This window comes from Falco punctatus (assembly GCF_963210335.1).
Source record: "Falco punctatus genome assembly, chromosome: 14".
Taxonomy (NCBI): Eukaryota; Metazoa; Chordata; class Aves; order Falconiformes; family Falconidae; genus Falco; species Falco punctatus.
Window position 1 is genome coordinate 10,744,580 of NC_137594.1, and position 25,922 is coordinate 10,770,501.

The window sequence follows — 25,922 nt, forward strand, 5'->3', positions numbered from 1 at the left end:
GGGGCGCCCGCCCCCCATCCTGACTGACACGGCGGGGCACCACTGACCGCCCGGCGCGGCCGGCGTAGCGACCAATGGCGGCCCGAGCGGCGCCGCGGCCCGCCGGGCGGCCCAGCCGGTGCGGCGGCGCCATGAAGGAGCCGGCGGCGGCCGAGGAGGAGGTGTTGCGGGACTATATGGCGTACTACGCGGCCCGAGGGGCGGAGGGGAAGCTGGCGGCCTGCGACGAGGCCGCCCTGAAGGCGAGGGCGCGGCGGCTGCTGGGCTCGCGGCGGCGCGGCGCCCTGGACGTGTGCGGCGTGGCGGAGCGGTGCCGGCGGGCCCGCGGCCGGCGGGGCGGCCCCGTCCTGCGCGACCTGCTGAAGGCGCTGGAGGTGCTGGAGCTGCTCTGCATCAACCTGCTGCTCAGCCCGTGGCGCAAGGAGATCCGGTCGCTGAAGGTGGGCGGCGCCGCGGGGCCTGGGCGGGGGGCGCCGCCGGCCCGGGGGGGAGGCCTCGGCCGGCCTGTGGGGTGGTGGCCGCGGAGCTCCGAGGCCTCTTCCCCGGGCCTGCGGCGCAGGGGGCTCGGCGAGCCGCGGACAGCGTGAGGAGCCCCTTTCGAACGGGGTAGGGGTGCCCTGAGCGCTGCGGGGTGTTCGCTGGCTTTCGGCGGCCTTGGCCTCGCCGAGGCCGGGCCTGCAGGGGCCTTCCCAGGAGCGCTGAGCAGCTCAAGGGGCTGGAAACGGAGACAAGTTATCGTTAGCATTACAGACGTTATTATTATCAGTTGTTGTGAGTTAGTGGGGAAGTAAAAAGATACAGCGAGAGGCACAGATGGCTGTTACTTTGAGTTTTAACCTTTGCTTGCCCATAAGGAGGCGATGCTTTTTAGCCCTGGTTGTCCCTTTTGTTACAGTTTGATGCCAATGGCTGAGTGGGCCGGTATCTTGCTGGGCCGGTGATTTTGCCACCTGCCCAAGCTCTGGTGAGTGCAGCTGGTGCAGTGGGTAGGAAACCCCTCCCCTAAGAAGGAAATGCTGTTGCTGTTGCAAGGTGGAAGGTTACCCTGGTTCCCTAGAACATGTCTCATGGTCCGGAAGAGACAGCGGTCGTCAACGCATGCAAAACCTACTTGTATTTAAACAAAATACCTGAATACCCAAGATGCAAAGTTACTTCCCTTACTACAGCAACGGGTGCTGGTGAGGAAAAGCCATTTCTTTCCTTCTTCCTGACCTTAGGTTCCATCTGTGGATTCTCAAACAGCTGTAGATTCTCCTCATTCATCTCCCTAAAACAGGGCAAAGCGTAAGATAACCAGGTCTACAGTTAATGGGCTTATCTTTTCATAACATGAGAATCCTAGGCGTCGTTAAAATCAGCACCACTGTGGGTAATCCAAAGTGCAAGACAGCCTGCTGAAGGCCTGAAATAATTCAACTGCAAGGCACAAGTTGGACAGTCACCAGTATCTTGTGTACATACAGGTCTGATAAGTTTTTTGTTGTATGTGGAATACTTGTTCACGTGTCCTGCCTCTCACCTGCTCTGATGTCACCCCCCCTGCATGCCTGCACTTTACTTCCCCTCCAGAAGAAACAGAAGCTGAGAAGTAAAAGACACTGTTGACAAATTTATCTGAGAATGGGCTGAGCCTTGGTCCTGCATGGCCTTTTAGGTTAATGGCCTTTTTTGAAGTCAGCTTTGACCTCCCCCAAGCATGTGCTTCTGAGACTAATGCTTAGGACTCAGCCTTAGGAAGCAGGTCAGTAAGTCTCACTCTGGGCAGCCTGAAAATAAGGTATCCTGATTCTGGAGGTCTTGGCTTTGCATTCCTGCCTCCATTCTGTTCTGACTTGCCTGGAGTTGGTTATGCTTATGTCAACATAGTCTGTTCAATCACAGTGTTTCAGACAAAACCAAAAACTACTTCCAGTTTACAAACTAGGCCTCATGCCTGGGCTAGATGTTGAACGATTTTTTAAGTTGTTACACAGCAACAGCATTTTATTCAAGCTGTATTTTGGCAGTGTTTCTGCTAGAATAGTCTCCCTTCAAAAAGATGCTTTCAAAGAAATGGCAGCTTAATTCAGGGGAAGTAGAGTTAAAGCAGGAGTCTGAAACATGGAAAATGTGACAGTCTTGTCACCAATTAAGAAATATGATTAGCACAGAGAGTGCATCATGTCTGTTTCTTTAGGAAAAGATTAGACCTCAGTGATTTATTCTACGAATCTTCTTTTGTTTAAAATTTTCCGTTCTTCAGTCGAGCACATAAGATTTATTTCTGAGGTTCTGTAGTTTGACTAAAATGATTTTTTACTCTGTTTTGAATACTGATGCTCTTAGCCAGTATCTCAGCAGGTTTAAACTGGCATAACTTAACTGAAATTAATGTGCTATAGCAAAGCTATAATGCTTGGGAGGCTGACAAAATAATGCAGTTAGAAAGGCCTCACTTTGATTCAAAATTCAGGCTTTTAGGAACATAGTTTTTTTAAAAGATGTAAGTAATTTTTTAAATACTTTTGATTTTTAGGAAATCTTTCATGCTTCCCCTCACCCCCACCCCCATCCCCCAGTGTTCATCTGTTTTACAATGTTGCATTCTGTTTCAGACATTCACCGGTAATTTTGTCTACTGTATTCAGTCTGTGCTCCCAGATGACATTGTAAAAACAGTACTGGAGAAAATAGGTTACATTGCAACAACAGCAACAGAGTTTTCACTTGTCAAAAAAAGAAACAACGAGGAAACAAAGCAGACTGCATTTGAAATGTTCCTGGCAAGAATTGAGTGTGAAACCATCCTTGAAATGACAAATGAAGAAAAACATAGCAATTTGGAGAAGACCTTACAGAAGCAAACACAAATGCACGGGCATCATGGAGATAACGACAAAGAGAATCAACCCCAGAGAGAAGATGCTGAAAATCTAGAAAATAAAGAAAACAGTGAGACATCTTTGTGCCTTGCTACTCAACAGAAGTCTTCAACTAATAGTGATATGTACTTTGAAACTGCTGAGGATCTCAAGATCAAAGATGACGTGCCTCAGTTAGCAGTTGCTCAATCCACTAACAGGCTTCAGGAACACCAAAGGCAAGTCATTAACACTGTACATTTTCCAGGCAAATGCTCAGACAGCGAGGACTTCTTGATCAAATATAGTGACATTGTTATAGGACAAACACCTATTTTCAGTGAGACTCTTACTCCAAAAGCTTTTGAAAAAAAGCCAAGAGTCAGTCTAAGTGAAGAATGTGTTTTGGCAGTCACTGCGGAGTCAACTGCAAATGAGATCAGGCCTGTGCCACTCTCACCAGGAGCAAGCGGTCCGCCAGCCTTTGCAATATTTGCTGACAGCTCTTGTGACAGCAAAAACACTTCGGTGTACAAAGCTCAAGTCATCCCTGAAGAATCAATTGAAGCAGAAATTAACGATGCCATAAATTGCATAGACCCAGACCCTACAGATGAACCCAATGAGCTGAAGTCTCTGCCATACAAGGACGTTGCATCTGTCCAAAACTGCAGTGTCCCTAGGGAGGAGGAGGTTTGTGAGCTGCCTTTAACCTTCACAAAACTACAGATCAAGGACTCTCAGGAAGACCTTAGGTATCCAGTAGAGGAAACTGGCCAACCTGAGTCAGTATCATATGCAAGTACAAGTGGCAGGCACGTAAAAGACTTTAATCACTCCAAAATAAAACATACATATCTGACTAACGCTCAGATGCAGAACACAGCAGCTGTACATACTGAGCCATCGTCAGATCTGTGCTGTACTACTGGGAACATGGAGGATTCCACAACTGGTTCTGATAGCAAGAGACTATTAATGGATACTTCTCATGCACATACAGCGTCTGAGTGCTTCAGACACATTAGAGAGCCCCCATACCTCACCTACATTCCACCACAAAGTATTGATGTTCGGTCTTCATGCATAAGAAGGACCAACGCACAGGGCAGAAGGAACCTCTTGCAGCCTGAATGTGACTCTTCTGAATGTGGTGAAGTAAAGCTGGAAAACTGTAATTCGAAAGTAAATGAAATCGAGGAGCCTTATGTCATTATTGACAAAACTGACCAAGGAATGTTATGCCATCACCCTTGATTCTACCAGTGCTTTATTTGTAATCTGCCTGGGTTTTTTCCTTTCACTTGTGGCCTTGATCATGTTTTCAAGGAGATAATTAGCTTTGTCAAAACTTTATAAAAACAAAAAAAAAAATCCACCACCCATTTTGGACAGTAAAAAAAGGGAAGTAGTTGAACAAATTCTTAATGGCCCACTCTCATCTGGAACCTTGGGCACTGAAACCTCAGTGGTCGCCTTTCTAAAGCATCGGCAACATCTGTAAATTGGAATCCATTTAATTCATTACCCAGATTCCTTCTGGCTGTACTTAATGCCAGACAGGTTTCTTCAGTTAAGCACACTTCTATACTGTTTTCCTTTTTTTGATTTGTTTTGGGGGGGTTTTGGTTGGGTTGTTTGGTTGGTTTTTTTCCTTTACAGACCTATTCCTGGAGTATTATTTTGAATATAACATGCTGTACAATGATAAAAACAGGTAAATATTTCTAAGCTGGAAGACCCAACTTCATAGCTTACAAATGCTATACTGGCGCTTACTTCTGTTAACTCATTACATTCCTATGAAGCTGTGCTCTGAGCTAATCTTGCTCTTGTTTTCAATTAAAAGTTTAGAAAGTTTGATAATATTCCTTTAGGTTTAAAGAAGGAAATAGCCCTGTGAACACTTTTGGTTTTATAGAGGCAATAACCCATATTGCAGATTTTATACCTGTCTTCACTTGTTACCAACATTTTTTGTGGCTACCACCACAAATTTCAAGAGAAGCACTGAGCATCATAATCATTCACTGCTACCAGATGAGCGACATCCAGCCACTGCTGCCATTTCTGTTACCCCTGTTCCTGCCACTTAAGTTTGCACCGGCTTTGGAGTTCACTGGACTTTTCTGTAAGCCAATTCAACTCGCTTCATGGTGGGGAAGAAATTGCCATTCTCTGCCGTTTTAGAAGCAGGAAAAAAGTCAGATCAGAGAAGGGTCCTGGTGAGCACTGCAGAAGCCAGGCTAAGGAATACCCTGTAGGTGGGAGTGCTGTGTGAGCACTGTGCTGTGAAGCAAAGGGAGCAGGACTGATAGGTCGGATCAGCTGTAAGCTGGAGTCCCAGCACTGACAACCTCTGTCATACAGAGCATTTAATTACATTTAGAAAAGCACACAGTCACTGGTACTGTATTTCAGCACAGTCTTCATTGCTTCTTTATGCATTTGTTACCTAGAAAGACAGCTGAATACTGCTTCAACTAACTTTTCCAGTAGCACATCAATGCTAAGAATGTGTTGTCTTATGTATAGTTAAAATATTCGCTGAAATTAATTCGGTACATATTTTTTATAATTGTTTATAATAAACTTCCCCCCAAAATTCGAAGAGGAGCACATGGATTACGCTAGAAAAATCTCAGGAGCTAAAATGTAAAGATCAGCTTTTTGTCATCACCTGATCTCAGCACTGTAGGGGGAGTAAAACTTTGACCAAGCTAACATGAAGTGACAGGACTGCCTTCAGCTGTACAAGAGGTTGGGAGAAACAGATTTTATGAACATTATACTTCTGTACTGGTTCTGGCTAGGATTGAGATAAGTTTCTTAACAGCAACCTTCGCAGTGATGTGTTTGTGATTTGTAGCTAAAATTTTGAAAATAGGAGAGTGTTTTGGTTATTACTGAGCAGTGCTTGCACAGTGTCACAGATTTCTTTTTCTAAAAAAAATTAGAAACCCCGGTTAGGAACTGGGAGAGGGCAGAGCTGGGACAGCTGACCTGAACTGGCTAAAGGGATATGCCATACATGCTCGGCAGTAAAACTGGGATGGCAGAAGGTTGGGGGTTTTGTCTGCCAAGGTAGCCACTGCTCAGAGATGGGCTGGGCACGGGTCTGCTTGTGGGAGGTGGTGAGTTACTGCCATTGCATCACTTGTTTGCCCCCACCCTCTTTCCTTCACTTACTAAACCTCTATCTCAACCCAAAAGTTAACTTGATTTTGCTCTTCTCCCCTGTCCTGCTGGGGAAGGGGGGAGCAAGCAGCTGTGCAGGTGCTTAGCTGCTGGCTTGGTCAACCCACACTATCTCCTTACTCTTCTTTCAAGTACCCATCCGTTCTTCCTAACCATCTTGGTTTTATAAGCTATATCTTCCCCCTGTGGGGGTTATTAAAATTATGTGTTTTAAATCTTGTATTGTGTCAATTATTCAGGAACTCTGATTTAAAACTGCAAAAACCCTTTCCCGTCACAAATGAAGGTGTCTCCTAAGCATTAAAGATGACCATGGGTACTACAGGATCCAGATACCTAACATCCCACCTTCATCTTTACTGTAGCTGTACAAGGAAAAGTATTTAACAGTAATTTACATGTGGAAAAACCACTACAAAAGGGAACTAGAGACCAGCACCTGAAAAGACACTACCTTGGGCATCAATGCCATGGTGCTGGCCTTCATTAAACTTGTTAACACCTAGGATGAGGAAACAGTTACTTAAGTCTTTACTAAACTTCCCCTCATGGGCCTGTGCACTGTCTTTTCCATCTTCATGCTACTTGGTGTACAGGAGACAAGTTCTTCACTTGGCCCATCTGAGCAGAGTTTTGGACCAGCATCTTCCATACCCAAGAGTTTACGCACAACCTCACATGAGGAAAAAAAAAATTATTTAGAGGGTCTTCCAGAAGAGAGAAAGCATAGCTCTAACTTACTAATAGTACACCACTGCTCCACAAAGTCACGGGAACACTGGTGGAGAGAGTAGTGATGAACAGTGCCCACCGAACAGTTGAACTGCACAACATTTATTAAATACAAAATGGCCATGTTCTGAGGATCTACCTCCTGTTACTCTTTGAGTACCTGGATTGAGGAAGACTCTCCTCTTTATGGCAGATTGGCCAGGACTGGTAGTAAGTGTCCTATCTGCCTTTGTAGGGAGAGCTGCTATGCACTTAAGTCTTCTGGATGTTTTCACCTGAGTTTGCCATTGCTGCAAGAACACTTTTAACTTCTCTTCCTGTACAAACGGTAAGGGTTTGAGGTCTTGTACTAGAAACTACTTTTGTATTTGCAGATTTATGGGGGGTCTCAAGAAACAACTGCTTTACAATTGAAGATGCCTGTGAAGAGACAGGATTTGAAAACCAGCTGAACTAAAAGTCATATTTAGTAGGTCTTAGGCAGCAGTCCTTTGTGCAACTGCTTCCCCATCAGTAAGGTAGAACCAGGTTTAAAATCCTAGTTTTAAATACAGTCAGACCTGAGAAGAGGGACAGACAAAAGGGGATATAAGATTTCTGACCCCATCTGCCAGTGCCCTCCTGTCCCTGTTGGCAATAATCACTGCACCTCTCCTTGGCTAATTAAAATAAGAGCAACCACTCAAGCAGCGCTGCTAGCCAGCGAGAAGGCTGCCTGGGCCCCTTTCTAAGGGGAGGTGGTTTGTGTTTGTAAAACGCGTGCCTATCCTCTGGTGAGCTGTCAACTTTAATTGTGCTACAGCTGGTCCTGATTGTCTATGAATTGAACGGGGATCTACTGACTGATGGGATGTCTTTCCATCGTAGAGGCACAAGGCCAATTCTGTTCACAAATTTATATGCTACACACAACCACTTTGAATGGCTCTGCTCTCCCAAGCCTTGGATTAGAGGAATTCTCTTTTGATCAGTGTAGGCACAGAGCTCAGGCAGGAGACCTGGTAGCTGGGTGATAGTCACACCACTCTCCCTGCAGGGTCTCTTACAATAGTCATTTTCCCCCCCTTAACATTCATATCACACATCCACCCTTGCAGTGATGTAAGGTGCTCATGAAGCATAGTTTGGTTTTAGAACAAACTCTTTTGTTTTTAAAGCCAAGAATGAAAAAAATAATTTCAGTATTAAGACAGGGGGGGAAAACCCCCCACACAAAACGCCACACAAACACTAAATAAATTAAAATTTACAGTTTGCTTCAGAGTTATAAACAACAGTCTTAAAAACAGTTCGCTGAGACACAAAGCATACCTGAGAGAGACTGGCAAGGGACAAAGCACTGATGAGGGTTATCATCATTCAGAGCTGTCTCAACACACAAAGACAACTTGTGAAACACTGCTTCATTGTATTTTACCTGACTTGTACCTAAACACTGGGAGAATAACCACCAGTAACTCACCACCACAGTTAAAGGCCCCACCCACTGGTAATTAACTAGTACAGCTCTAAGTGAGATAGCCAATTAAATCCTACAAGGCTCCTTTTCACAGCATTAAATGGTAAAAAAACTGAAATTAGGATTGGGAATGAATATAGCAACATCTGCGGAGCAGCATACTCACAGTAGAAGTCCTAACACCTCAATTCCACTTGTAGTACATGCGAGGAAGGAATGTATCACTTACTAAACAGAGGGCTCGAGGATGGATCAGAGTATTCAACTCCAAGCCTTCCAGCATAAAAATAAATAAAAGTCAAGTAGTACGCATGCCATAGGTAACAAACAGAGCTCCTCTATTCCATCACTCTCTTTCTTGAACCTCTGTATGTGTTCAGACAGAGATCACTCTTGTAGGTGTACACAGAATGCTTAGCAAAATGGTGCCCTGGTCCTGATACAGCACAAATATCACACGCCAGCCTCTTAAAAAAAAAAAATACATGATCAATGAAAAAACTGATCTGGAGTAGACAGAAGACTACATTTCACTTACATAAGAATCTACCAACTGCTAGGTTTTGTTCTGAAACTACACTTTTCAAAAAAAAGCTCACAACTTTCTGTCAGCCCTTTCAAATGCTGGAGGGGGTAAAAACCACCACCGTAATTCTCACTTTATCCTGCTTTAGAAATGCACAATGTTTACTTAAACCTCCATACACTACAGGAAGGACTGGATTCTCCAAGTCACGAAACAGGACAGTAACTTACCAGGAAAGCCATTATGCAGGAGAGGGACAAGAGAACTTTAAGTTTGAATCTGAATGGCAGAATAGCCAGCACTTCCTCCAGTCTCTGCAGGAAGTGCACTGAAGGGAGATGCTGGACTATTTCCTGGTGTTGGCAGTATTGTGCGCTAATTACACTGGTGAAAACAATTTTCAAGGTTTTCTAAGACCTGCAGTTTTGGGCAGTCACTTCTAAAGTGTTTAATCAAACATGAAAGATCCCTTAAACATGCTTCCCCTTGCTAGAAGAAAGTACACAAAAGGCCAGGCTAACAGAACGCAAGTATTAAATGTTCTAGTTTTTGCCAGTGTCTCTGTCTTACTTCAAGTCATTTTATATGCTGCTCCCAGATGTTACAGATTTGCTAAGACACCTTGACTAGGACAAAGTAAATACCAAAGTCGGGAGAAGACATCATCTATTCAGACTAACTATGTAATAAAGGCAACACAGAAGGATATAATCACTTTTCACACATACTGCAATTTAGATGTGATTGTGATGAAAGTAATTAAACCCCACAACTTTTACTCATCTCAGGTATTCCTACAATATACTCCAGAACAGCCAAAATGTATGCAAAAGCAATTACCTATGGTTTAGTCTACAAGTGTAGGCTACATCCCACTTATCAACCAAACCTTAAAAGCCAAGAGAAGTGGCAGCCTGTTTGTATTACCCATTCCACTGGTACTGAAGTTCACTCTGCCTACAGAAATGAGTCATTTCTATGGTATTTTGCAACTTGCTACCCAATCACTGCTTCTCAGACAGTCGTAAAAGAAACAAAATATGTAAGACTAATGCTGATTGCCCTTTTTTCCCCCCTCCCTTCATCAACAGATTTCAAGAAACAAAACCAAATAAATTCCAGACGTAAAAACAGCTATTTATGGTTACTGCAGTATTTTTATCTACACATCTATAACAGACCACAAACATGTTACATTTATGACACATAACAAGCAACCTGTTTGGTTTTGTTCCCAGTTTTCATTAAATACCCCAACCTTCCTGAATATGAAAATCTATACATGTAAATTAATAGCTAGCAAAACATAAAAAACATGTTCTCTGTAGACATCACATATTTAATTTTTAATAAATAAGTTATATAAATTATTCCTTTATATTCCATTATAATTATGACTATGTATACCTGCCATCCAAACTACTGTTTTGATATAATAAAAAGGGGGGGGGGGGGGAAGTCTGACCAAAATGCATAAATTTCTATCAAAAGCTGAAAGATAACAGTGACAGTCTTTGTACTGTAAGATTCTCTGTACAAAACAATTCAGTGATATTTTCTGGACTGTGTGCAAAATATATATCCTTTGCTTCTACAACCCATAATGAAGTTAGTATTAAGAACAAACCGCAGATGACCGAACTTCAAATGTATAGAACTATTTCCAAAGGAATAGTTCTTTTGGTCTCTCACAGAAGAAAAAAATTTGCAAGTTTAACAGAAGGTTTCAAGAATGACTACTATCCCCCTACAAATACGCTTCAGTAAGATAATTACTTAACATGCAAAAATCTTATTTTTAAGCTAGAATTCTAAAGATTTACAACAGAACAACAGAATGCCAATACTGGGTTCACAAGCTTTGGTGTGCTAATTTAGTAATTCACTAGGAAATGCTCTGCCAGTGCACTCATTGATCATTATTAAGTTGTACTGATTTGGCCGGGGAGGGGGGGAAATCCCACCAGATGGAAATAACAAGAAATTAACTGCATTTCCTGATTTGGAAAACAGTGCAGTCATTTCAATACTACAGTTTTTAGGCACAAAACCAGCTACCGCTAAACTACAAAATAAAAGCGACGAAGCAATCTCCAAAACGAATGTCATCTGATATTGTCCAAAATCAGGTGGAACACGGAAAAGCCAAGTAACTGAAAATTTATATTCTCCAACAAGTTACAGACAAATGTCTGTAATAAGTGATCAATACTAACTGAAGCCTTGGATGTTAGCCATTTTTAGAAGTGTTCCCTACATTGCTGTGACAGATGCTCTATATTAATAGAATTGTGTTTTAAAGCACTGTTAACCTTGCTTGCTCTAGTTAAACCAACCAAAACTACTGTGGAAAAAAAATTAGTGTATACTGTACTTCAGGAATCATTCCTTTCAAATTGAACAGGAAAAGTAACGTGAAAACCATCAGAACTGCTGCATTAAAAGGATTATCCTGAAGACAACACTCGGAGGGTAAAGCAGAAATTAAGGGCAACTCAACACTTCAGCTTAAACAAGTGCAAGAATGTAATCTATACTCCTCAAGTACCTGTAAGTCACAATAAACTGATCCAAGATATAAACCCAAAGACCATCTGCATTTTTCTTTATGAAAAAAAAGTACGAAAGAAGAATCCAAAACAGTTAAGAAATCAATCAATTCTAGAATTTTTTATAACCATTTAAAAGGAACAACAAATACAGTTCTGTGTACCCTGTATTTTCACTAGTCCTCAACTCGGCCGTAGCAAGGCTAGTGATTTCATGAACACCAGAGAGAAATAAGCCCTTTTAAAAATGGGGCTTAAAAAAAAAAAGCCTCAGAGCCGTCCTGCGATCACTTCTGAAAACTGTTACTCTTTTTGCCACTGAATTTGGTGGGAGTATGCTAGTGCATTTATCTTCAAAACTAGAGCTGTATTGTGATTTCATGTAAAGCAGAAGAAACTTAGTGAATTCAATGAAATTGTACTAGTGTAGGCAGGATTAGAGCAAGACCTCCTATTTCAACCTGGTAAGACCTGTTTTAACAAAGCTACTTCAACTTAATGCACTTCACTTGCTTCCTCTAATAATAAAAAAGGACACCCCACCTCTTGTATGGAACTCTTTCTTTCAAATTACAAAAATAGGGAAATTTGGGGGGAAAAAAGGAAGAAACTTGGGTTACTTATAGAAAAGCAGCAGTGAAGTGGGAAATGGGAGAAATAGCCGCATTTTAGCTGAATAGAATTGACACAGTAAAGCTGATGGAGAACCTGAAAACATGAAAGGGAGTTGGCTTATAGTCTGTTTACGACTTGTATCTCAATGTTTCATAGCAGTAAGTCCACAACTTTCTACACAACATAATTCAAAAGCAAAACCCATTATATCTAGAAATATTAAAGATACTCAAAATTGCCCCCAAACCAGACTTAATAAACATGTTTTTTTAAATAAAACAGCTCAGACTTCTATAAATGGCGTTGCATATTATATGGGTTTAGTATTTGGTCCCGGTTTTCTTCATACTTTTCTAGCATTTTCTGCATGTCATGGTCAGCTCCAATAACCTTGAAAAGAAGAACATGAACATTAGAAATGACTGACACCATAAAACACGGTTGCTTTTGAGCAAAATAGAACAGGGCTACCACTGAAGCCAAAGTGATACACTCCTAGAGACCTGTTCAGTTAGCCTCCTGTTCAGAATCTGGCATTCATGGAAACGCGACATGCCTTATCCTGTAAACAACCACAGTGAACAGACCCTCAAATTCCACCAAAGAGATGCAAGACCAGACTTTTATGCTATGCATTATGGATAGCTGTAAACATTTTCCTGAGGTTTTCATTCTCCAAAGGTTATTAGAAAAGCAAATTTACTTTTACCACTAAGTAACACTCTTATTATTTGAAGAGTGCAATCCTCCATATGCGTAATTGGTTATAACTAAAATAATACTCACAAGCACTGGGCAGGAAACTTGAAACAGTGTATGTTTAATAAGCCACTCTTCGTAGAGCTGATGAATAGCTTCTAAATATTCCTAGAAAAGAGGTGTTCAAATAACACATTTGCCCAGGGATGAAATACACATTGCAATTTTTATACATTTGGTAAGTAGTCAAGAACTACATATAAAAGCCAGCATCAGGTACTTCCACTAACAAAAATAAAAACCATCAGAAGGTTTCTAAGAAAAATTAATTCCCAGTATAAGGTTTTACTCCATGAAGAACCTCAAAGACACGGCTTGCAGCAGCCCAAGGCTCTCAGCTCCTTTTAAGATCAAGAACCATGTTTCTCTCCCATAGGTGTAACGGGGTTTTACAGAGAAAAATACAACAAAGAGAAGGGAGGACAAAAAGGGCAAGACTGCAAAGAATATGTATTGAATGCTCTTTCTGTGTCAACACATTTTCCTAAAATTCCCAGTTCACTTTCTCCTAACTCTGACTCACTTTCCTCTAAAAGCACTTGTGCCTGTCATCAGTTATTAGGGTTTATTTTCATGGAGACCACTTAAAATTTGTCATTCATAATTGCTCCTCCCCACCCCTCGGTGGAGCTGTGAAGTAACACAATGTCTCTTCAAATCCATTACAGCAAGGATTTACTTTCCAAGGCAGAATTTCACATGGCCCAAAATGTACTGCCTTGCATGTAACTTCAACTGTCAATTGCTTCTACTGAACTGCCCAAAACTAGAGATACCTTGGGAGTATACACTATGGTTTCTGAAACTACATTTATTTCTGGTTAGGCTTTCTTTAGGAGAAAACCTGTTTAATGAAAGGCCATTCTGTCAACTGACACAGGTTATTCAGTTGCTACAGGTCATTTTTAAGCAGATTCCCACGCTAACAATTTTCAACAAGTTGCTTCTTTTCAGACACAAGCAGAGACAACTTTTCACACACAAACATCCTGGGAATAGCAGACAACAGAAAGCACCCACATAAATCTTCAGCACCTGCATGCTGCGTGCTTTTCTATCATTAAAGGGCATAAAGGCAATTGCTTTTTGACACTTTAGAAGAGATTAACAGTAGATTAATACCGCACCTAAACAGTCAGCTACAGTACACTGATTACTAAAACGTAACACTTGGGAAAGTCAGGGTGCATGATAGATAACTTTTTTACAATAAATCAAAATCAAATATTGAAGGTTTTAGTTTGCAGTGGAAACAACTGACCACATTTTGGCAATGCACTCAGGATATGATTTCAGTATTCTAGACTGGAATCATTATGTTTTTAAAGTTCATTGTAACCACAGATATTGAAAGAACTCCTTACCAGAGGAATGATCTTTTCCTCTTCTCTGCATCTTCTCTTTAACCTCTCATAACAAACTTCAGGAGAAGTCTGCAGGTAAACTGTCATGACAAAAATTATAATAGTTATGTTCAAGGATCAGCTTTAAAAGCAAAGAAAAAATTTAGTTCACAAACCATAGGAGGAAAGAATCCTGACTTGGGTACCACCACTGAACCTCCCCTTTGGCATTACTGTTAATCCATGAGCCATCCACAAATTAATGCTGTCTGATGCTACACATTGCAGCCACTATTATATTGAATAATATGATTATTTATGACCCAAGGAACATTTTTTCTCCCAGTAAGGAATCCACCCACAAACATGCCCCTCCAGATGCCATCAGAATTTTACCTATCAAATCAACAGAAACATCAGTGTTGCTCTGGATCCAGTCAAACCACTCAGTCAGCACAACATAATCCACCTCTGGCATTTTTCCGCTGAATAAACATAAAAGTTACCATTCACTGAAAAGCATGCACAGATCAATCATAAACTTGTTTTTGTTTTTGTTTTTTTTTTTTTTACCTGACTAGAATTACTCCCAATTTACTCCAGCATATGTGAAATAAAAACAAGACCAATATTATGCCCGCCCAAACTGAAGGCCTCCTAAAGCATTGTTTACACAACAGAAAGACCAAATCTTTCTTCTTTTTGTTAAAAAAGCACTAACACAAAGTTCCTATTATTACCAGTTACAAACATTAATTATTTTTCCCACTACAGTTAAGAAATAATTACTTGGTGACTAACAAGAAAAATATTACCATGTTGACATTTATACAGTAACAACAAATTACTGTCAATGGTATTTATTGCTCAAGTTCTTTATATGAGAATCATTTCACATCTATCTGGACTCTACTACAGCGCGTGTCACCAGAAAGGCTTGATTTACTATGCAGCACTGATAATTCCTTACAGAAGTCATAGTAAAGAGCAGTGAAAAAATGATGACACCGTGTAAATAAAATTTACTGCCACTGCAAGAAATATTTGTGGAAAGAGCAGTGAAATATTCAATATGCTTAATTTGAACTCTGTATTCAGAGCGCACAGACAATATCAGAAACAATTGTCCCAAAGTTATCTCAGTAAGAATAATAAAATATCAAACGACTCACGTAAAACGACTCATGTAGACTCATGTCTACAGAGCCCATATTAAGAAGCATATGTTATGCTTTTACTAGTATCAAAATTTCCACTTATTACCATAATCCTAAATATAAAATATTACTAGTTTTACATTAGTCTTTCTTCAAAACTGGTAATAATAACACATACTCCACACTCTTCCCTGAATGCCTCTGCAAGATAAATTCACGAAAAAGAGATAGGATTGAGAGGCTCCTGTCCTCTCCACCTGAATGATTAAGACCAGTTGCAACATTTTAAATAGTGCTGAACAAAAAAGATTCCACAGATTTCTAAACCATTCTTCTGGCAACGTGCTTTGATCACTGGCAAAACTCAGTAAAGATAATCCAGAAAGGTATTTCCACCTAAGTATGCAAGAAAGCAAAACCCATATTCATACTACCTCCCTTCTTTATCTGCCATCCAGCTGAATATCTTGCCTCCCAAAGCACCCAAAACATGGGATAATTCACTGTTATTCTTCTAATACATCAGTCGTGTATGTTTCTGGGCAGCAGGCATATACATAAGCCAAATACTAATTCTGCTACTCTTCTCCAAGACGTCTCATCAAAAGGAATTAGAATTAAGAAAAAGCCCCACTATTCTTACCCTAAAAGACAGGTAAGCACAGGTCAATTCTGCACTGACCTGCCCTGCAGTCACCATGCTTTTGCCTTCCCTCTGACAGTGGAGTCCCCTGCATAATCATAGAATCACAGAATGGTTTGGGTTGGAAGGGACCTTAAAGATCACCTAGTTCCAGCCCCCCCACCATGGGCAGGGACACCTTCCACTGGAGCAGGTTGCTCAAAGCCCCATCCAGCCTGGCCTTGGACACTGCCAGGGATGGGGCACCCACAGCTCCTCCGGGCAGCCTCTGCCAGTGTCCCACCACCCTCACAGTGAAGGATTTCTCCCAACATCCTGTGAAGATTCTGGGTCAGGCTCAAGATCCATAAAGCTACAAGTAACAAAAAAGGTACAAAAGGGTGTTTTCATTTCCAAAGTTGGCAGACTTTCGACTCCTACCAAGTAAGTTTTTACTGCAAAAGTTAAACATCACAGGAACGAGCTATGAATAACTAACTACAAATTCAAATGGCACAAAGTGAATTGCTAGTGCTTACCCTATAATGTACCATGCATACTCACATGCACATTTAAAATTCTTCTACAGTTTTACACCTAATAGAAGTGTGCCTTTCAGTGCTAAACTCAAACGTGCAATCGCAGTAAGAACTTGGACACCCATGCATATCTCTGCATGCTGGAGACTCACAGCAATTGCTTACAATTTAAGCCTTCCTTCACCATCGTAAATCTTACTCTTATTTCTCTCTCTGGGAAAAAGCCTGCAAAGCCAAAACACAAATACTGAGTAACACTGGGTCAAAGAAGAGCTGGTATTCCTGATATTGCCACAGCTCTTCATCCCTTGCTTCAACTCATCGTTCTCCTAAAGGAGAAGAGCTTGTCTAGACTAGAAGTAACAAGTGATTCTTCTCAATCTTTAAGACTGGGACCCTAAGCAATACCTTCTCTTACAGAAAAGCAAGCAGAAAATAAGCTCTGCTCTTTGCAGCATGCTTTCCCCATTCAGTCTGAATCTTACGTTGAATTTTAAAAGTTCTATTTCATTTTTACATACTTTTAATGGGAATTTGCCTTCCATACAGCTATGTAACAATCCCTTTGCTGAACATACCTGTTGAACAGCTTGAGCGTGAGGAGGTTTTTTTAGTAACATTTCAGCAAAATTTAGAGATGTATCAGGTCAGTTTTGTTTTCTAGACATTCCATCAAACAGACATAATTTAATTTCTACAATGGACAACCTCACCAGTGTTCTCTGCATGATTTCTGCATGTTGACTAACCTACACAAGAATTAGGATCACTCCCCGACAGAGACAGAAGATTCCTTCTAGGAAATAGTAACAAGGAAAGAAAAAGCTTCCAGAGGATACAAAGGAATTTTCCTTTGCAAAGTCGGTTTAGTTACAGAATGATTTTTGAAATTTTCATGCAGCAGTTGAACTAAAAAAACACTGCATGGGAAGCAATCATTCTAAGGCTTTCCACTGCCACAGGGCACTATTATCCTGCTACAGAGAAGTATCAAGTGTAAAGATTCTCTTTCTTCCTCTGACGGCTAAGACACCATCTTCAAATTTTTAGCCCTTAATGTATCCATAGCCTTTTTATATCTAATTATTCCTTTGTTATTACAGTCTTCCAGCTTCAGTAACTCCTATTTTTTGTGTTTGCACCCAGTGTGCCCATAGGTGACAAGTGTATTCTCCCAACTTTCCTATACATATGTCAAGCTGGTTTTGTCTCTCTAAACAGGCTTTCAATTCTTTTGATCGTGCCAGTATCTCAGCTTCACACCTGTTTCAATTTTATTTCACAGATCATGAACAAGCAGTTAAAAGTGTAAAAAGTAATTTTAAAAAGCTCTCATAAAAGCTGTGTACAAAAGCACCAATATTTCCATCTCCCTCCTGGAAGCCCTTTGCCAGATACTTCCAAGAGTCACTCACTCTTCTCTGGGCTATGCAAAACTAGTGTTATTTTGCAATCAATTTTTATTGATCTATAAATATTGTAAAAATATATATTTCTGCTTTTCAACTTACAATCTTTCATCTTACAGTTGAACTGTTGTCAGTTCAATGGAATGACAGAATTTATTAGCATACTCTCACCCTTTGTACCAAAGCATCAATCCAAAGGCTGAACCAACACGAGTAGCGTCCTTCTAGCGTGACACATCCCCTGTCAATATCTCCCTTCAACGAGATTTGCTATCACATTACACCACCAGCTTCTGCACTTATGAACCATCATGCACAAAAGTCTCCCAAAACCTGCTTGATAAATACATGACTTCAGATTGATGGAGAATGCCTTTGTTCAAGGGGGCTGGGGGGGGCGGGGTGGAACATTACAAAACACAATTACTAGACTAGTCTAACATGATCTGTTGTTGGTCACTGACTTTACATTTTTGTTCAAAGCTTTAATTACTTTCTTTCATCATTTGTCCTGAAGCTGTGCCTGCGGTTACTAAGATGACTTTCCCTACCCCCTAATAACAGGCTCTGCACTAAAGTCACAGGGGTACTGCCTCTACGTTACAGCACTTTCTCCTACTGTGAGAATTCACGTGCTTTCAGAACTCTGAAACGGACTTCATTTCCACTGTTACTACTATTTCCATACTCCAATAATCATCCTGTCTTTTCTTATATGCAGTTCTCCTTCCTCTACACAGAAGTAAGCATTCATTTTTGAGACAAGTCTAGATGATCTTTAAAGAACTACAACACACTGAATAGGGTGGTGATCAAACTACACGGAGCAAAGCTATAGAACTGCTTGCCATGGGATGTCCTGGAAACTAAAGGTTTACACAAGCTTAGCGGAAAACCAGACAGGTTCATGGAAAAGAAATTCCCTGTGGGTTACTAAATACAGAAAAACCACTGCTGAGTAAGGAATTCCCTAAACTAAGTTACTGGATGTACTCAGAAATTATCATAAATGCTTACCCCGTTCTGACACTCTTTTCAGGTACTTTTAGCCACCACTGGACACAGGATATGAGGGAGGAAGGACAGCTTTACTTATTTTGTTAATGTGACTCAAAATGGCTATTTTCATGTATCCCAAATCTTTCCTTGTTTTATTTATAATCCTTTTACACACCCTTCCATCTTGGTTTGCTATTGGTAGCATCAGCTGGCTTTTAGCTTGCTGTAACAGAACAAAGCAAATGCCTTCTGTCCAATATTAAAAAGGGCTGAGGCCACGAAACACCTTAGATATCCTTAAAAATGTTATTACAGAATTAATACATAGAGTTGACACAAGCAGACTTAGCCTCATAGCAACGAAGTTCTCAGCCTTTGTAGCAAAAGCACTTTGTCTACAATGAAAAGAAAAAAGTAATTAAAAACAAGACACATTCCAGTACGTTCCCATTGTATACAGACTGGGATAAATAATGTCTTTTTCTGTTTGCCTCGCATCTTACTCTGTCTATCTCAACTTTCAAAGCAGTTCCAGTGACAGGCTAGCAGCTGATGTAGCACGGATGCCATCTCGTGGCATGCAGCCATTCTCCCTGCAGACAGGGGGAAGAAACTGGTTTTGTCCCTTAAGATCACTGAAAAATCCATTGAAAACACAATCTGTTGTATACACTTCTCAGCAGAAGCTCAGCATTCTAAACAAAAAAAAACCCACCAAAAATAAACACACAAAAAAATCAGTACAGGTTACTGCCCTATTTTAGTTAGTATGAGATGGGCAAGTTATACATCGGCCAGGTAATAAATGCTTTTCCTATTCCAGGCCACAATCTTATGCTCCAGAGTCAAATAACTTGTGTTCGGCCCAACTGCTCTTCCTCTGGCCCAAGCACACCTTGGGGTGGGGACCTGATTCAGAAAGTGACATTTAGAGACAAACAGCTCTTGTTCTTTCCTTACTCACTAGCCTGCCAAGGTGTAAAGTCTATTTTGATCCTATGAATCCTGTTTCTGAGCAACAGCATGTGAACTCAAGTTCCTGCTTGCAAGAAAAGCCAATCCTGTATGCTAGGTTGGGTAATGCTATCTAGTTCTCTCCCTCCTACAGCGTTAATCTTTATATCCTCCTGGTTCTTCACCTGTTCAGTACATGTTTGCTTTGATTCAAGCACAACTTTTGTATTCAGCTGGAGAGCAGATAAATTCAGTAAATGGTGTTCTAAATAATAAGATGTTCTAAATACACATAAGCACTTCTGAAACAGGCTCTCACCTGGCCCATTGTCCTACAGGTTTTATACTACCAGTGGGTGGCACGTCCCATAAAAATACACTGCCACTCCAACACAGAACTGACAGACTTCACAGACCACTTAGATTCAAATTAACAAAGAAATCATCAATCAATTAGATATATTTTTTAATCTAATGAAGCCAAGAAAGTAAAAAACCATATACCATACCTTCGATACAAATTTTCCACAAAAATGTATTTTGCACTGTGAATTGATCGCTCCATCATTCTTATGGGGGAAACCTACAAAAGACAATCTACATTTTTCAGCCTGTTTGCTTCTTTTCAAGCTCATATTGTATACCACGTCCTTTACATTATGAAATATTTAAGATCTGGAAGAACTGAGTATGTTGTGATAAACTTACTGGGAGGGTGGGAACCGCAAAAAACCAAGTATTCCTAATCTTGCTTATGGTCACCACGTTATTAAAGGCCTACAGAACTAATTTGTTACTCATACACAGGTTTCAAAAGTAACTGCAGAAGCATTCCGCTGAGCAGCTGAAGTTAACTAGGGGCACAAAAATGCAGCAATCCACTTAGGATTTGCAGAGCAACAGGAACTATTGCCACCTGAATTGTTGCCACCTTCAGGTGTTACTGCATCAACAGCACAGGTCTAACATCAGAAAAACTGTAACAAGAAAACAGCACTTTAAAAAAAAAAAGTAATTACGACCTACAAAGCACCAGCCTTAGCCAGAAGTGCAGGTGCTCAAACAGCACCTCATTTTGGAGAAGAGAGATTCTCTTGACGCAATCTGGCCCCTGCAGAACAAGGCAATCCTGGTAGAGCTCTTTCCAACCAGTTATTCATTATGCATGTTAATGACCACAGAAGCAACAATTGCTCCAGCAAGGCTCAAATGGCAAGGACAGCAAAGCCCAGCCTGAAATGCAGCATGATCCTTACGAATTTTTGAATGATTTTTTTCTGCAAGAGGATGAAGTCTCTATTGTCTTGGAAAAACACCTCTTCCAAAAAGCTAACAATTATATGCACAGTATCACTATCATATGTGGTACTCCCAAAAGTCTGCCCTGACACAGGCTCAGAAAATACAATGCAAGAGCAATCAAGATACAAGCATGCCACCTAAGATCAGGTCTTGGAATCAGGGAATGGAAGATTTAGCATAGGAAGTAATTTAAGGTGTTTGAAGGAAAGAGAAACGAACAGGTCTTGTTAAAAGGTAGTGTGTGTGAAGTAATACAGGGGAAAAAAGAATAGAAAGATGCAAACCATCTAAAAAAAGAACAATCAAAAATTTTAATGCAAGTATTTTGGCTAAACACAAGAAGCAATAGCTAAATTTATGCTAGAGAGCATGAAGCAGTAGAACGAATACTAACATGACCTTCAAAATTACTTGATAGTTGCCAAAGATTTGAAATAGCTAAATTTATATAGACACTAATTACATCCAAGTCACTGACGTGTGATGATGGCAAGTCTAGCTCGTAAGGGTGGTGCAAGAAAAGCAGTAGTAGTTTGGGGAAGCAGAAGCTTGAGCAGGTAGGAGTCAGATATTTCACCCCTGGGGCACCATGCTGAGCATATCAACAGCATCTTTGCACCATAAAAATTCAAATCCACTGCAGAAACAAAAAAAAAAACAAACCAAAAAAACCCCGCAAACAGCATCTTAACTTTTGGATACAAGGTTCAAAAGATTCATTACTCATAACAGCATCTAATTTTTTTAAAATTAAAAATATGTTCATTTACCATTGGTCTGGTATGCTGCTCCAACATGGTAAGCTGTATGTAAGTCTGTAACGTTATCCCCCATCTTGATGCATCTTGGTACATTAAGCCCTGGGGTCAGAGATGGAAGCAAGAGAAACAGACGTTTTCATTAGGTCAAACAGCAAAAAAAAGTGAAGTTGGGTATTTAGTAAGCCTTAGCACAACAACAGAATTTCTAAACAAAGTGCACTAAAACGGCTGACAGCAGGTCTGACAAGAATTAAGTGATCATTTGCTCTCCACAATGCACAGAATAATTACAGTCCTGGTCCATAGAGTCACCAAGTAGGGCACATGAAACGCTCGCTGAAAACAACAGAAATTAGTTACCTGGAACGGTCAGGACCAAGGCACAGCTCATTTAAGACAGTTCAAATATGTTTACTAATCAAAAAATACTTTCTGCTACTCTACTATTGTGCACTGACATATAACCAGTCCATACAGAAACGCATATATGGTTCCAGTAAGTATGGTCTGGGCCTCAGAAAATCTGTCTTATAACACAGACAACTGTTCTTCCCAAAGGATCCTCCAAGCAGTTGTCAGATTTTCTACTCTAATCCGATTGCTGCAGTTACACACACACATATATTTACAAGCAGCAGTCTATCCTGCAGAGCAGAGAAAATATCTGACTCGGAATAAAACATCATTCAGTGTCTGTTTGCTGAGGTGACAAGCTTTAAGTCAGCAGCATGGCTTCAGTCCACAGATCTGACCTTCTCTTTTTCTCCCTGCCCAAGATCAGAATGAGAAAGTGTTCTGAAGCGCACAGAATGCTGTGACGATGTGAGACACAGCCAAGCATGCCCCACCCCTCTACTAATAAGAAAAAAGTAAAGCATCAGCAACTCCTAGTAGGGAGAATCTACTTTTTCAGAGGGTCTGCGCTAGCAGTGATGGTATCAAATACACGTTTGGGCACGTGTGGTTTGGGGTGTATCCACACCACTGTGCTGACTCAAGTTCCACGTGAGCTTGAGCGTAGATACACATCTTAGCCCGCAATACGATTTTTGCTATGGAGCTGATCATACAAGCAGGGAAGACCGGCATCAGAAACCACTCCAACCACCCCAGCAAAAGCCTATCTGCAGATGTAGCCAAGCGTCCTGACTGCTGTCTGCAAGCACAGCTGTGACAAAGTGACATATTCGTGGGAAAGGGCTCCAAGAAACAATGACTGCCCAAAAACCAAGAGAAGCTGTCCACACCTCACAGGACTGAATTTTCCTTATCTTCAGCAGTCAAACAATACGAACCGATCAGATCCAGCCCTCACTTTCTGAGCGGTGTTCTTCCCTTCTTTGAAATAGGCATAAGCAGATTTAGAAACATCTGTCACACTCAGGGCTTACCTTCCTGAGAATTTCTTCTAGCTCACACCAAATAAAAGACCCAGTCCTTGTCAAAACCACATCTGATATGCAATGTTTCTACTATATGCATGTCTTAATCACAGTAAAAGATCTTTTGCATCACAGAGCTTTATTTTTTGCTGTATGAGATTATGACCACACCTTTTGTAACAGTTTTGCTGATCAGTGAGAAGTCCTTGTGCATGTCTTTCTAAAAGAACAGTGATTGCAATTGCAGAAATAATTTCTGCCACTTACCAGGATATTGTGACCATGAACATTCCTCCACTTAGTGACAGGTTCTGTCAAAACCTTGGTAAAAAGAATGACTCCATGTTAAACATGTTTTATATTCAAAATACTTAATTTGACCTTACAAGTCTACAACTATAAAAGCATTACTATCTGTGCACACAAAAGCAACTGCTCACTGAAGTTTGATCTTGATTTTGTTTAACATACAGCAAGCCTGACCTCCCCCTTATCTTGTTCTAACCAATATGAAATTAAATATCATTCCAGTCTAAGAAATCTCCAGAAACCACTCTAACAGATTTTTCATTTTTTTAAAAAAGCCATCCATTTACTGGGCTCTCAGTTACATGACATCAGTATTTTTACATGATTACTGCTTTGTCTTTACTCTGCATATTACAAGACACATCTAAGATTTAAGCGACATGAAACAGCAAACAAGCATGCCCAAACATGCCCAAGCCATGTGGGCTGCTGTTACTTTACAGTTTTTACTGATGTTTTGGCATCTAGTACTATATTACATATCATCTAAATTCCTCTTCTTCAATTTGAAGGTAAAGAGTTGGGGGAGGGGGAGGTGCACCCCTGGGGCCCACAAGATGAGCAATGGCTTAACGATGTAGATGAAAAAATGTAAAAGAAATGTATATCGAGTACCTCAATGGTGGTAGTCTGTGCAAAATAATCCAGGCATGTTGTTTTTCCACTTGCAATGTTCCCTTCAATACATATCTGATGAAAAACAGCATCACCTTTAAAAACCGTGCTACCACATAGTTGTGAACAGCACGCATAAAAAATATACTCTTCCCATATCAAGCATACTATTTCCTTAGAATATAAAAAGATTATTTTGTAGGAAGACATCAGGGATCGGTTTGGATTCTGTGACTCCCCGCAGACCACCGCACTTTCTCTCCCTGACACACAGGTACCAAATGTCTCTCCACCCGGCCCTCGGCAGCCTCACCTTCTGGGACCCCAGCTGCTGCCCCTGCTCCCAGCTTGTCACCCCCTTCCCATGGCTCCCCGGAATTTCAGAGGGTCACCTGCTGGGCTGCTGCTCCCCACACCATCTGCCACAGCTCACTGCAGAGGCTACAGCTGAACTTTCAACTTAAAATAAACGCCAGCTGAAGTAATAACTTCGCTATCCATAAACAGATAGCTTACGATTCATTACATTTTCAGAAACCTGCACTATTAAAATAAACTAAGAGATTATGTTTTTTCAGCTGTCTTAAATAATTTATAGTTTAAAGTAACGAGATTCCAAATACAAAAAAAACCCTCAAGCTTCACAGGCAGGATTGTATAGGGCAACTGCAACGCTACAGATGCAACTGACCCCAAACGGACACCTGTCCCCACGCCATACCATGCATTTGCACAGACCCCTCAGGACCTTACCGCAGTTCAGAGCGGCGGGTGAGCGGGGGCTCGCGCGGTGAGACCCCATGACGGAGGCCCCACTGCAGCGCAGCAACCGTGCCCCATGGACGCCAGCACACAGGCTCAGATTGCAACAAAATAAGAGGCTGCATGTTCTACATATTTTACCGAACAAAATGCAAATACTTACAACTGTCTTCCTATCATCTCCTTTTATCAGATGTTTATCTAGAACGGAAACAAACAGGAGTTACAAGCGGGAAGGAGGGCTTCCTAACTTCTAGTTACACCGCGTCTCAACGCCAGCCCCTCCGTGACACCTTTAGGTTCTCTGTTGCTTAATAACGACATTTGCAAAACCAGCGATCCCGCAGGTGTGGGTAACACTGGGCCACGCAGCGGGCACCGCACACGGCCGCACTTTCAGCCGAAGTTCTGCACCGTCCCCCGCCCGGCCAAGAGCCCAGCGGCGGGTGCCCGCGCCCTTCCGCAGGTGCCGCCGAGCCCACCGCGCCCCTCAGCTTCCACCGGCAGCGATCAACCGCGGCCGGGCCGGGGCTGGCGAGAGCCCGCTGCCCGCGGGGCCTGGTGCGGGGCCGGCTGGGCACGGCCACGGCAAGCACTCCGTTGCCCTACGCCTCACACCGGCCTCTCTCTGCACGTATTTATATATACAAAGCTTCCGCAAGCGCCGCCGGGCTCGCTGGGCCCACAAGGCGGCACGCCAGCAGGGCAGCCCGGCCCCCAACGCTGCCGGCCCGGGCCCGCGGGGCTCGGCAGGGGAGGGGGGGCTCGGCAGGGGAGGGGGACTCGGCAGGGGAGGGGGGGCCCGGCAGGGGAGGGGGACTCGGCAGGGGAGGGGGGGCCCGGCAGGGGAGGGGGGGCCCGGCAGGGGAGGGGGGGCCCGCCCGTCCCGCGCACTCACAGCCGCCGCCGGGGCCGGGCCGGGCCCGCAGTGCCGCTGGGCCCGCGGCCGCTCCTCCCGCGCAGGCGGCCCCGGCCGCGCCGCTCCCCGCTCCCCGCCGGCCCCGGGCCCCGCGCAGCGCCGCGGGCCGCGCCCAGGCCGCACCCAGCCGCCACATGGCCCATCCCCGCCGCCCGCCCCCGGCACCGG

General features: G+C 42.2%; 2 protein-coding genes across 2 annotated transcripts; one reads left to right on the top strand and one right to left on the bottom strand.

Annotated features, from left to right (window-relative positions):
• The first annotated feature begins 6 nt into the window (after window positions 1–6).
• LOC308073231 (uncharacterized protein) lies at window positions 7–6,261 on the top strand. Its single transcript, XM_080411186.1, has 2 exons — window positions 7–440; window positions 2,598–6,261. Exons 1-2 carry the CDS (start codon window positions 75–77, stop codon window positions 4,098–4,100), a joined length of 1,869 nt encoding a protein of 622 aa, XP_080267312.1. The 5' UTR covers window positions 7–74; the 3' UTR covers window positions 4,101–6,261.
• On the bottom strand, window positions 5,790–25,915 carry TK2 (thymidine kinase 2). The gene is made up of 10 exons (XM_080411198.1): window positions 25,734–25,915; window positions 24,999–25,036; window positions 24,074–24,148; window positions 23,417–23,470; window positions 21,777–21,866; window positions 20,214–20,287; window positions 14,421–14,509; window positions 14,046–14,125; window positions 12,709–12,789; window positions 5,790–12,312 (listed from the first exon to the last, which is right to left on the bottom strand). The coding sequence occupies exons 1-10, from the start codon at window positions 25,888–25,890 to the stop codon at window positions 12,214–12,216; spliced, it is 837 nt and encodes a 278-aa protein (XP_080267324.1). The 5' UTR covers window positions 25,891–25,915; the 3' UTR covers window positions 5,790–12,213.
• Window positions 25,916–25,922: the final 7 nt, after the last annotated feature.

Coding starts and splice junctions, on each gene's coding strand:
- LOC308073231 (XM_080411186.1), top strand. CDS start 75: ATGGCGGCCCGAGCGGCGCCGCGGCCCGCCGGGCGGCCCAGCCGGTGC. Junction 441..2,597: donor AGGAGATCCGGTCGCTGAAG/GTGGGCGGCGCC, acceptor ATTCTGTTTCAG/ACATTCACCGGTAATTTTGT.
- TK2 (XM_080411198.1), bottom strand. CDS start 25,890: ATGTGGCGGCTGGGTGCGGCCTGGGCGCGGCCCGCGGCGCTGCGCGGG. Junction 12,790..14,045: donor AGGAAAAGATCATTCCTCTG/GTAAGGAGTTCT, acceptor CCTCTTTTCTAG/GAATATTTAGAAGCTATTCA. Junction 12,313..12,708: donor AAGTTTCCTGCCCAGTGCTT/GTGAGTATTATT, acceptor CTTCTTTTCAAG/GTTATTGGAGCTGACCATGA.